Source organism: Planococcus citri, chromosome 1 (genome assembly GCF_950023065.1).
Source record: "Planococcus citri chromosome 1, ihPlaCitr1.1, whole genome shotgun sequence".
Taxonomy (NCBI): domain Eukaryota; kingdom Metazoa; phylum Arthropoda; class Insecta; order Hemiptera; family Pseudococcidae; genus Planococcus; species Planococcus citri.
The window spans coordinates 90,255,392-90,269,090 of record NC_088677.1 but is presented as its reverse complement, the minus strand read 5'-3'; the positions used below and the strand labels follow the sequence as shown (position 1 = coordinate 90,269,090).

At 35.2% G+C, this 13,699-nt stretch overlaps 1 protein-coding gene and 1 long non-coding RNA gene across 2 annotated transcripts in view; one reads left to right on the top strand and one right to left on the bottom strand.

Moving 5' to 3' along the window:
* Positions 1 to 13,699, bottom strand: part of LOC135840764 (homeobox protein OTX1 B-like) — an 83,884-nt gene that overhangs the window by 14,090 nt on the left and 56,095 nt on the right. The window contains exon 3 of the mRNA XM_065357436.1: positions 2,512 to 2,553. Coding sequence (XP_065213508.1) covers positions 2,512 to 2,553 — 42 coding nt within the window. The remainder of the gene's footprint in view (positions 1 to 2,511; positions 2,554 to 13,699) is intronic.
* LOC135840771 (uncharacterized) overlaps positions 10,457 to 13,699 on the top strand; it is a 52,173-nt gene continuing 48,930 nt past the window's right edge. The window contains exon 1 of the long non-coding RNA XR_010557785.1: positions 10,457 to 10,777. This is a non-coding gene — a long non-coding RNA (uncharacterized LOC135840771). The remainder of the gene's footprint in view (positions 10,778 to 13,699) is intronic.

The window sequence follows — 13,699 nt, the reverse complement described above, 5'->3', positions numbered from 1 at the left end:
TCACGCGCGACTACATCCTTCGACCAGAGACCAGCGACCACAATTCACCATCCACCTCCGCAACAAACACTGATAGCCGATAGGGATAGGGATGGCGATGACACGACTGGCTGCTTGTGCCCTGTGCCCACAGGCCATGCTGACAATGAGCACAGCGCTACAGGCAGAGGCTAGACCTAGCCATCAGCACGTACATAGCTACACATACCGAGAAAAACATTTTTGTCCAGTGAGCCAGCGAGGATTGAGGAATGACAGCAGGGACACCGTCGTCGCGTTCGTGTTCCTTAAACTAGCCTGCTCCTGCTACCTGGACGTGTCGTGTCAGTTGCTAATTTACTTATAATAATGCAAGGTCACGTCTTTTAATTTACTTCCAAGTTCCAGCTCTCCCACCCCATTCTTCTTTCTTTCGTTTCCGAGAGCAACTTCTATTCTTATGCCACAGATCCACGAACCGCGAATGCATACTCGGACACATAAACCTATACCTTCGTAGGTATGAGTATACGGTATACCACCTTATACTTTAGACCCATGTATATGTATACGACTCTGCTATAAACAGATCCAGTTCTATATTATTTGTTACTATAGGTATTGGGTACTGTTTTTTTCCCTCTTTCATCTTCTTTCTCTCTCACTTCGCCTACTCCTGCATAATAGCGGATAGCTCGACGACTATTTCACTCACACCCATACTACGCTCGTTTCTTTTCATTTCACCCTCGGTCTTTCCGGTCTATTTTTTTCACTTTGCCAGGTGGATGAAAAAAAGAAAGCAAAGAAAGTATAAAAAAAACCATCCAGATACTTGTACAAAACCGTATCGACAAAAGTTACACATTGATGTGATACATCACTACCTACAGACAATTTAAAACAAAATCATCGTTTTAACGATTTGTTGTCAACATTTTCCAGTTCTACTAAGTATTTTAAGCATGAAAAAGTGATGCCAAACCTTCGAGGTGATCGAAAATTCGAATAAAAATACAATTGCTGCGATAAACTCTTTGCAATTGATGGGTTGACCGACAATGAAGAGTAAATGTTACATAAATTTTACGAACAAAAAGAGAAGATGAAAGACTAAAACCCTGAATAAACTACATTTGTACGAAAAAAATGAGCAATATTGATAGGTAAGTACGCCGTAGTGATGACATTGATTCAAAATAAACGAATACTCGTACCTTACCTATACAATCTATACGTAACGTAGATATAATTTCCATTTTTAATGTGTACATTAGGTACATATACGTATAGGCTACAGTGGTAGCCGGTAGGTAAATGTACGCATATTTCAAGTGAAGACAACTTATCGAAGACCGCTATTGTTAGCTTCGCTACAGGGGCGCATTTAGAATCGTGGGGTGTTAAACAGTATCCAAATCAATCGTACCAAATACCACATATCAATTACTTTGTTGTAGTCTACACAAATATCGGTCGCCATTCAGAAGGGAAAAAAGAAAGATTACACCCAACAACCAAGATTCTTGTAAACTTACATCCCCCTTATTGTTAAACGTATATCGTAGATACTCGTATATTCAATTTTATCCGAAATAAAGTACATATAAATACCGGTGATAATCTTGCAATCAATTATCAAATCAAACGAAAATTGGAAATTTCCTCCCACTTTTTATTAAGTAAGTTTAAAAAAAAAATGAATAAAAATAAAAATAATTGTTTTTTAATTATTTTTTTAAAAAAAATTTCAAAGTAAAAAGTAGGTAAGTATTTTTTTTTTTTTTTTTTTAGGAAGTACTTGCCTACTTATTGAGTATGTATATTGTATACAATTCAGAATAAAACGAGTAGTTGCTCACTTGTGCATTTTTGCAACATTTTGCTAAAATTTCCAGATATTAAGTTACCTATCTGTTTTATCGAATTTCAATAATTTTCCAACAATGTTTTCATGACATTTTAAGAACTTTTTTTTTGGTGCAATTTTCGCAAATTTTGCTCAATTGTGAGAATTATTCTTATCAGTTTAAGTATGGTAATTTTTAATCAGCAAAAAATAATTTTGACAAATCTAGATAATTTTTACAATCTTGACAAACGTTTCTGTAATTTTGAGGTAACCTTTTTTTAACAATCGAGGAGATTTCGTCAATATTTTTCAGTTTTCACAAATTTTGAAGCATTTTAATCATGTAGATATTGGTCGTTTTTAATGTCATTGTAAATATGTAAGTATAATAAGTTACAATTACGTTTCAAGTAGTAAGTATGTAATGTCCAAATATTGAAGTGAAAAGCTTAAATTTTCGTACTAATTGTGTTGAAATATCGAAATATTGGAGGATTGGGCAACTGCAACTACTCTACTACTCATATTCCATGTCATTGTTTAACTTTACTACCGTTGTTGGAAGAATGCACCATTAAAAAATATTATTTAAATAAATGAATATTAAAAAAAAAAAAAAAAAAAAAAAAAAGGAGCTAAATAAATAATTTGAAGTAAAGATGATTGCGGAGTAAACTTACCCTGAAGCGAGCGCGTTTGACCACATGAAACGTTCAGTGGCACTGCAACAGAAAAAAAAAACAAATTCTGATATTAGCATCTGATCTCATATGAAAAGAATATGAACTTATTATAAAAGTAGAATGCAACAGAAATATTTATAGTTCATAGCGAATTATTTGACATTTTATATTTATCTAGGTATAAGTATATATATACTATATTTTGGCACATACGAGTATGTACCTATATCTACCTACCTACGTAGTACGTAGGTACTTTTCATTAATGCACGAGCACTTAAGGTTATTTATTTGTTCAAACTAATTTTTTTTCACCCTTAGGAATGATCGAATTACCAAAAGACACGATTTCGAATAGATTAGGTATGCCTAGGAAAATTATCATTCGATATTTCGAATCAAACTAAGCTCCAAATAGGTTTGAGTTTTGCAAGAGAAAGCAATAAAAAGTTTAAGGGTTGAAGCTACTATAGTTGCAAATGACGAAAGTAGGTAGGTACCTGCTGCCTGTCTGGTGCTAATTGGATACTATTAAAAACATGGGCCCGGGTGGAGGTGCGTTGCTTCCAAACATTCAGATACATCCATCGAGGATATCGACGAAATCGTATCAAATTACAAACTGTGTTTATTTATCTGCGATTATAAGTATATAGATATAGTTACATTAACTACAAGTACTAACTTTCAGCGTCAAAATTCGATCGAATACTTGACGAGAACGGGGTACAGGTCATAGCTTACTGATTCGAAAGGCTTTGACGATGGTCGATGACAAATCGATTGAGTTAGTAAGTGGACATTAATGGACGAATGAACCGGACATAAGTGGAATAACAAAAACAAAAACAAAATGCTCCGATTTTCACTTTTCCATTCACGATTGAACCGTACCTATAGAGCCGCGTACTAGGTACACACTTCGATGTTCACCTCGAAAGAAAATCAAACCATCGTAACTTCAACCGCAAGTAGGTAAAGTACGACCAAACACGGCCACTCGAATTTGTATTCGCTCTTTTGAATTAGAATAAAAGAACGGACGCGAACCGATCTTGTAATTTAGCATCGCAAAACCAACAGATGTGAGTAAAATCGTGCAAAACTCATAGCACCCAGCAGCATTGGGTTTTCATCTTGTTGATACTACATCGCACTCGAGCACACTCATTTGACCGTTCGAGAGTTTGTACGATTGTGCGAGTTGCTAATACGCGTACCCGCGACCCCGAATTCTGCCTCCAGTCTTGTATTCGTATCTGTTTTAGGTATTTTCAATAGTCTATCCTATCGTGTATATACGAGATGTATCTGAATACGATACGAGTACGTGCTACGGTGCTAACTGCTATGTGCCTTTCGATTTAAGGTCTCATATAATTTCCCGACTTCGACTTCGCCTTCGCCCTCGCCCATCGTAGCTGTATGTCTAATGCCACTTTCAACACTTTTATATGTATTACGAGTCTCGCTGCGTTGACTTTTCAAGTGCCGACTTTTGATTCTCACTTTTTTTCCACGTAGTAGGTTGGTACTTTGTATGATACTATTTGTGTACTCGTACTTATTTACAGTTGGTGAGTAAAACTTATAAATGTATAATATGTTACGCCGAATTGGTGCAGTTGGCGAAGGCGAAGGCGAATGCTAGTAGGTACATACATATAAGGCAGCGAAATTGCCTAATACGCACACTAGGCAGACTGGTGTTGCCAAATTCGTGCACTTTTCCCGTTAAACGCGTTTTTAATTTTTATGGATGGTAAAAAAAAACAAGGTGAAAGTATTTTTACTCAAAATGTAAGTACAGAGCGACGTTTTAAGAAGAAGAAAAAGAAAAATACCTCTCTATCTCAAATAAAAAAATTACTACGCGGTATCTATTTAATTCCTTGAATTTTTTTTTTTTAAATTGAAAGTTTGAAATTAGTTAAAATGTGATTCTACTTTCTGTTATTATTATCAAGTACCTGTATATTCTCTTTCATAGTAGTAAATAGTAAATGGTAAATGCAGTAAAAAAAAAAAAAAAAAAAAAAAAAAAAAACGAAAAAATGTCCTTAGGAGCAGAATTTTCTAAGGTAAGATTACTTCCTTCTTTATTTATAGGTTTTTTATATTACGCAGATACTACTTCGTATAAATATTAGTTGAGTAGGTAAATCTCAACAATATCACACCATACTATACCTATTAGTATATAGATGCTCAGAGGACCTACAATCGCAATGTTCGAACTTCATTCGACAATCGAGAAGCCTTACACTTTGCATTACTCTTATACATCATATGTAGCTTTACCTTTACCTACGAATTATAACGCGTAGGTAAAAGTATATTATTACTCGTACATACAGGTAGACTAGGTGTTAACAACTTACAACGATTTTCATTTTCGTGTCACGTAAGTAGGTCCGTGTAAATATTTGTACCGTATATTGCAAAGCTTTCAATAAAATCATCAATGTACCTACGTCAATTTCATTTCACCAACCCAGAAGTCAAAATTATTTTTAAATTGTTCAGATGGTCCGATGAGACGATGATTGACATACACGTATTAGTCAACAGTTGAAAAAAGTACAAGAAATTACTCTGTCTTCATTTCCTTTTATTGAAGATATGACAAGGTTGAGGAAATAGTCACTTAAAAAAAAAAAAAACACCTAAAATCAAGTTGGATTGTTAACTTGAATACAGCGTTCATAATTTTAAAGCTATTTCAATTATCAATGAGCAAAACGCTGAAATTTTACTCCTTTTTTTTTTTTTTTTTTTTTTTTTAAATAGGTATCATTTTAAATTATACTGATTGCTAGGCCATTTATGAAGGAAATATTGACACGTCAATGTTATGAAGTGATACAGCAAGGTCAACGATTATAAATAGTTAGGTACCTACCTAAAATATGCAATTGCAAAGTGACGAATGACGATAACGTCCAAAGCACTAGATAGGTGACCAAACAAACTCCATTTTTGCATAAGATGAAATCTTGAACTCTATTTGCCATTATCGAGCGTTAGCCAATGTAGTTCCAGAAAAAAATATTTTACAAAATTAGAGTTGGCATTTGCTAAACTTATTCCTCACATTTCTGATAGAAGAACTGAAAAGGTGTAACCTTATTACCTATTATTTAAATCACTTTCGAATTCATTTTAAAAAAAAACGACGGCACAAAAAATTTTTTTGGTTTTGTTTGTTTTTCAAACATAGGTAATTTTTTTTCAAGTTTTCGTCCTTACTCGCATCAGATTGCAAATTCGTAGCTAAATATCGAATAAGTATAAGTATAATATTAAAATATGGCGAAACCTTGAAAAAATTCACTTTTCACCGTAGTTATTGCTGAAAACCCCTAGGTACGCTAATAGATGACCAACCTGTCTCAAAAGCAAAGTTCTAAAGGCGCCATTGTTCATATATTTTGAATTGACATCTAACCTAATAGGCCACTCGTCACTACACATCCGGCCGCAGGTATACCTTCCTGTCAGCTAGCTGACAGCAGGTATAAAATTATCGCTCAGGAAAATTAATCGATTTGCAGATAAACAGAAAAAAAAGACAAAAAACAAAACAAAATTCTATTCACCTATCTTACCGCTGACTGCTCATAAAAAAAGAAATAAGGTAATAATAAAAAAAAAAAAAAAAAAGAAACAAAAATGTCGCATCTGAATATGAAAAGTTTTTTACAAACACTTTGACGATGCTAAATATCGACAAAATTGGACAATAAAGAAGGCAATACTATCGAGTAACGACGTAATCGTCTTATCGTCGAGTAAAGCCGATTTCAAACTGGATTAACTTTCAACGTTAAAACTGACACAATTTAAGAAGAATAAGTACGTTGTCGCCGCTTCAATAACATCCGTTAGATATCTATTCGCAACATCGTTTCGTCCCATCACCGCGATTACCACCTCACACAGTTATTTTTACCTTTGCAATTTACAAAGACAAGTCTTCATCCTCAACCTGTGCCTGTGGTGATTCTCTTTTCGTCAGCTATACCTATGCTGATTAGTTGATTGTAGGATCTATTCATCAAATATGTATAGATAACGTCTTATCGATAGGCTATAGGATGTAGGTAGGTAAGGAAGTATCTACTCACCAGTGGCCTTTTGTTTTAACTGTTTTCCAACACAACAATAGGTAGATAATAACAACAAAAAATTCGCAAATGAATCGATTAGCGAGGCGACGGTAGATGTTGAAAAAAATACGAATAACTACTAAAATGATACCGACAAAATATAAAAAAGCTTCATCTTCGACACTTTTGGTTTTCTTTTCCTCGAGACACGTTTTCGTGTGAAAATTGTTACAAGAAAAAAAAGTTGAAGAAAAGGATTAAATTTACGAGAAAAAAAAAATGAAAAAAATAATAACAACAACAACAATGTAAAAACAATGGGCAATAATGGAAGGATAATGATAATAATAAATAATAACAATAACAACGACGACGACGACGACAAGAGCAAAAACGGCGATAATCAGATTCGCGGGGGCGCGATGCCCAGGAAGGGGGGCGAACACTTTTCTTTAATATAAATGTGAGGGCGCGCTCACACACTCGGCGCTGACAAACGTAGATAAAACAAGACTTAAGCCTGTTACGGTGGAAGCTTAAAAGATCTAAATGTAGTGAAAACGGCATTAAAAAAGGATACCACCCAAATCAACTATTGATCCCCATGTGGCTTGGGCAGAGGAAAGGCTGATAGGGGGCAAGGGCAGAAAGCTAGGTAGGAAGCAGGATAGTGCAGGCACTTACGGCTGCTATTGCGCTGCGCCCCTCCCGGAACGATATGTTCTTGTACTGTACTACTACTTGATGCTTTGGCTGTTGGGCCGACGTTTTATACGTGCGCATTCGAAATTAACTGGCGAAACAGATTCGCCATCCGAAAGGGGGTTCATATTTTACGTTATACCCTATCATCGTCGTTTACCAATGTAGATACGTATACCTACCGTACAACGGAGGTACGTAATACGTACGAAACGAAATACGAAATACGACTATACGTAACTTATACATATATATACAATATACATAGTATACAGATACACTGCAGGGACGAGGATGTGGGATGAGACAATGGGCCACACCGAACTCGAACCCCCCTGATATACCCTGAACGCATCGTATAGCGTATACCTACTCTACTCATACTCTGACAGTACCCTAACCACCGAGTCGAACACTGGCTGGAGTACCGAAATCATTTCCCACATTTCTACCCTCGTAGCTTCGTATAGCTTGTACCCTTTTTCCAGCAGAAAAGGCGCGTGCGTTACGCGACCGCCTTCTCTTAATCAAATTCAAACACCGATAAAAGCTTAACCACGCCTACCATCATCTTGCGCTATTTACCATCATTACGATTACTATTATTATTATTACTAGTACTAGTATCATTATGCATTATTGTTGTTGTTATAGGTACCGTAAAGGTAATCATTAAGGTACAATGATCACTTTTGATCTCACATTTTTCTTTCGCTGTCCCTGCATCCTTCTCTCGTGAATCTGCGAGTGAAAATAAGTTAAAGTCAGTTGGGCACAGCCACAGTACAACTTCACCATTTTCTTCTGATGAAGCGAATCTAAAATCGGTAGGTATGAACTGACGTTATGTTCCTTGATCATTTATAGTTCACGTTCGCGATAATCTAACACCCTCACTCCTCACATTTAACGATTTCAAAGTAGGTAATAAAAAATTGAACTTCGGAAACCTATATATGAACTTCCATATCTATACCTACTTGCTTCAATTCCAGTGCAGTTGATTTTCAAAAAAAAAAAAAAAAATTAAGACTAAAATGTTAAATCTACCTCAGTCATAAGAAGTAAAGTTATCTGCCATTCGCTATATTTTTGGGTAAACTTGGAAACGAAATCTATTTGTTAGTGAGTATTGTAAAATTTTGGTAATTAGCCAATATGATGCTATAGGTATAGTTCACAGGAGTTACCTCATCAATATTTTTCACAAATTCAAACTAACCGTAGGCACATAGGAATTTTTTATTTTCATTTTTAAAAAAATTTAATGAAGTACCTATTTAGCGCCGTACGATTAATACGAAATTAACTCCGGTGAAATGCGAGTATAGATACGTATATAAATACGTACCTATGGATGGTATACAACCATCTCTAATTTCCAATTTTATTTTCAGCTCACAAGGCTAAATGCGTTTCAAAATGTTTCATGTCTTCACTTCGGAGAATCAACTCCAATGTTTCTAGATTTGGAAATTCATTCAATAGTGAGAATTACCTATCTGCGCAGATTTTCCAATCTTGCTGGTATAAATGCATTTCTATCCTAAGAAATTCCCAATCTGCTGCGTAAGTTTGAGGTAAACGATTGAAAACAGATCATTGAAAATCTAAAAATAAGTATAGGAATACGAAACAAAAGTAGATACAGATAGGTTCCTTCCTATAACTCGCATATCTACATACCAAAGCGCCATTTTACACTACTCGTAAAAGAGGCCATAACGTGAATATCTACACGTACAATATACAGAAATATACCTTATCTATAAAATGAATCAATACTTGGTGTAGTAATAAAAAATTTAATTAATATTGATTAATATTCTTTCTCGCTATTTTTTATGATTTAGTCGATGATGCATTTTTTTTTTTTTTTAGCGAACAAAAAAATAAATAAATTCAACAAAATCCACGGTCGGGATTTTCTCTCTTTTTTCAAGTACACGGTAGTATCAGTCTTGGTAGAATCGTTTAATACTAAATCATTTAAATGAATACAATAGATAAAAGTGTTTTTGACTCACGAATATGTGGGAATACGTTTAATCGATAAATTCAACCATACAACTGCGAATTTATCGTTAATCCTAATTTATTTTTGAATTAACCGCGAGGTTCTTGGATTTTTACAAGTGAATTTCCATCGGCGAGTAGGTACGCGTAATATTCAATTACACGATTCGACAAAAATTCTCACACAAATTTCATTATTTTATGTTTCTACGAGCTGTCTATACAGTTAAAAGTGCGCGTAAAAGAGAAAGTAATCGAATCGCTAATACGTGGTGCTTAAAATCATGATCAGCGCAACAAATGGATATAAAAATAAAAACGTTTGTCTTATTAGTAAAGTAGATAAGTAACAGGAGTAGGTATAATGTACTCAACAGTCAACACAAATGCAAAATCGTAAATCACTGGTTTCCAATCATAAAATCTTGCGTAGATAGGTATCTCTAATATGCTTGTTATGTACAGCCATTCTCATTGGTTTTTCACATTCGGAAAGAGCATTGCGAAACCCATCTATCAATACAATATTGATTATAATATTCACTTCAGTGATTTGATTTGATAACTCATAAAACAGCAGCTGGTGAAAAACAAAAATAGGCTACACGATCGAAGAATCAATTCACTAAAAAAGAGATCTTTTTCATACATTTTTAAGAAAACGTTGAGCATCTGATTTAATTATTGTTTCCAAATGAGGTTTTGAAAACGATAACTTTTTCTTCAAAAATTACTTCAAAATTTACAGATTGTGAAATAATTAAAATGTAGGTACTTGGGTATTTGTCATAATCTGTTCAGTTCAAGTGGAGCAATTCTGAAAAATTTTCTTAACCTATTTCATTTTCCTAATTCCATTTCGAACAATAATTTTGATTTTTGACATTGAGATTTGAGAAAAAAAAATTCGATTGAATTTCTAATTTTAATTTTAATAAAAAATTAATATTAATTAAAAATTCTTTGGTTGGTATGATTGATTGAAATCACAGAAAAAATCGAAATTTTACGTTCTAATTGGTTGTACGATTAGTTACGTCATAGGTATTTGCATTTTCGCACAGCTGTTTTGTTTGTTTTGTTTTGCGTTCTTTTGTTTTGTGAGTTTAGTGACCGCCATTAGTCGGTGCAATTTTTCGGTTTCCGCCAGTGGTCTTCGTTTTTCCTTTTAATTAATGATCTTAGTTCGCGAAGAAAATGTAATTATATGCAATTGTGTTCAACTTTCGATCGTGTTCTTACGATTTTGTGTTCGATCGCTGAACATGCGACATATTTTGTTGTGATTTGGTGTTTGGTTTGGTGTTACGAGTACTTACAATAAGGAACCGAAGTCATCGCCATCGTAAGTTCGTTCTGACTGTTTGCTGAATTGCTGTGTAGTTATTGTTCTGTTGATGAAGACGTATCCATCGGTCAGCAACCGGAATGATTTGGTAAGTAATCGAATGGAATGAAGCTAATGTTTGTAATTTACCGGTATCTACACTTTGATTCGACTTGTTGATAAAATTAATAATTATTCCCCATCATTAGGTACTATCATTGTATTGTATTCTACTTATTCTTTCGGCGGTTGTTGGTCACAGCGATAGTTGGCACTTGGCAGATAGTGATGCTGCGATGCGAGTCGCTGGAGAGCGATAAATTTCCGGGCATTTTTTCTACGGTTCTAGGCTATTTTCGCTTCGTTCCTGCGCTTGCTGGGTATAATCGAGCGGAGCGGAGCGGCGCGGCGCGTTTTACCAAAACCGAAAACGCGTTCCAAGGAGCGTGCATAAATTTAAAGTTTTATAAGCTACATGACGGTAAGATAATGGTTTCTTGGTGTGGTCTGAGTTGACGTTTCCAGTGACCATTAGTGACAGCGTACGTTGGTTACAAAGTACATAGAGAATGCCCTTACGCTCACAGCTCACACCATTATCGCAGTTCCAAATCGCGTAACCAACTAGTTCCAAGTTTCCAAGTCGAAGCTGCTGAAGTAGTTGTAGCTTGACACATACGATGGGTTTGAGATAAGTGTGTTGGAACTATGACGCGTATTAACAATCCTATTATAATCGCCGGAGGTTTTCCTTGTTCAGTCTCCAGTATCAACTATTCTCATACTCTGTTTCCATTCACTCTTCCATCGTTCTGTCTCGCTCTGCCGCAGCTATGGTACGCGTCCGACAGTTTTCAGTGTTGCCGTGCAACTTTTTTGATCCGATAAATAATGAATTTGTGATGACACGACGGCTTTTAATTCGTTAATCGGTCGCATTCGTTTATATTTTATCGTAGCTGTCTCCCGGTTTGTGTATTTTGGAAAATAATAATTTTTTCCATCGCCATGTCTTCGAGTATAGTAGAGGTATAGATGTTCCACGTTCCTATACCTCCAACGAACGAAAGTCAGAAAGTGTTCCGTACGTTCGTATTTCGCTTTCTAAACTTATTGCTCAATATATGTAGTCAATAGCGCCATCGCATCGTCAGCGCCAGCCAGTGTTTCTTCGTGCACCCGTGTTCGTAAATTATTGAGCATCGAGCACCCCCATACAGCAAGGTTATCGTTGAAAATGTATAGGTATTTGCGACATGAAATTATCACTGGTTGCTGCTATTCGCTGTGACTAACTTGAATTTTCGACTGGAAAATTATTTTAGGACTGCTAAAATTTCTGGGCATCGCTGAGTAAAAGTGATTGGGGATTAATGTAACACACACACTTAGGCCTATCTATAACTTGAAATATTCGTGAATCAATTGTTCTTGTTCATTTTGTAAACATACACGAGTAATTATTTACAATTTGTGTAGATTACGCGTCATTTTCGATTCATTATTCATTTCACTGCCAGAGAAATGATTAAAATGATGAACTGTGATCGATATGGTGACTTGTGCAGTGTATGCAGATATTGTAATACACTAACACGCATTTATTGGAAGACTACTCGAATACCTTTACACCTGCTGATGTAGGCATTATAGATAGTGTAATATAGCTGTTGTTTGTGCATATGCGTACACGTGTTTACAAAATTATAAATGACAAGCGATAGGTGAAATATTATTCAAAAATGACCGCTATAAAAATAGAAATACCTATACGTAGGTAGATTGCCTGCCTGTCAACCTGCCAGCTCTGTCCCTTGAGATATTTTGAAAACACGCGTAATTCGTTATTGTTTGGTGTTTGGTGTTTTACTCGCGATGTTTCCCTTCAACAACAATGAATGTGCATTTCTAAGTTAGCTACTCGAAAATTTTCAATTTGTATTTTATTATTGTGAGGTAGTAAAACAAAGATTGTTCGCAGGTATTGATATGTACGAGTAGAACCCTAAATAAGCATCGAGTACCTCACTATTCGATATACATATATGTAAAAGACGAAAATGTATAGGTGCTAGTAGAGCGATAATATGTGAATGGGCTTTAGCTTAAATTTCAACAATTTTCACAGAGATGATTCAGGACAGCAGCTATTCTAGGAAAAACCATTCGTAAAAAAATTACGATGAATTTGACAAAAATATGCCCCTAATACGAGTAGCTATACTTAAGGTTCTGAACCAGCAGAAATCGATTTTGGAGAAATTGTGTGATTATAGTCAAGTAGTTTTTTAACAAGCACCAATCGCGTTCACACGTGCTAAACTTAATTTGGACGGTTTTTATAATATGTACCTACTTTTTGAAAAAAAAAAAAAATAGAATTTCAAAAATACGGTCACAACGGACTCAGCAGTCAGCACGTTGAAATAAGAGTAGGTACATATAGTCCGGCATATGACAAAAGGAGTAATTGCACCCCCCCCCCCGCCGATCCTCCGGGACAACTTTTTTCTTAAAGGGGACATCCTAAGGAATATTTTAAAGCAAACTTGCCCAAAAAAAAGTTGGTCTTACTTACAAAATGGCGGCCATTTTGATTGACAGGTCAGCCGAAATCGCAGATTTTGCGTTTTGACATAGAACTTGCACGAAATTTTTCAAACCTTACAAAGGTAGATCGAAAGATCATGCAAAAATTTATCACCTGTCAAAATTTCAAGTGCTAAAGTGCGTTTTTCGATTTTTGGTGAATTTTTGATAATCCAATTTAGGCCAAAAATGAGGGAAAAATCAAAATTTTACCAAATTGAACAAGAAAGCTGAAATTTGGGTTATACCCTATTTTCGATATGTCAAATCGATTGGAATTGGTTTCAACCCGTATTGAGCAGTTCTGGAGCCTCCAGCAGATTTTTGAAACTCGGAATTCCCACAAAATTCCATCAAATTGGAGTTATAAAGCTGAAATTTATTCTAAAAACTAATTTCAATACGCTACGAAGTACTGCAGGTGAATTTCAAGTAGTTTTGG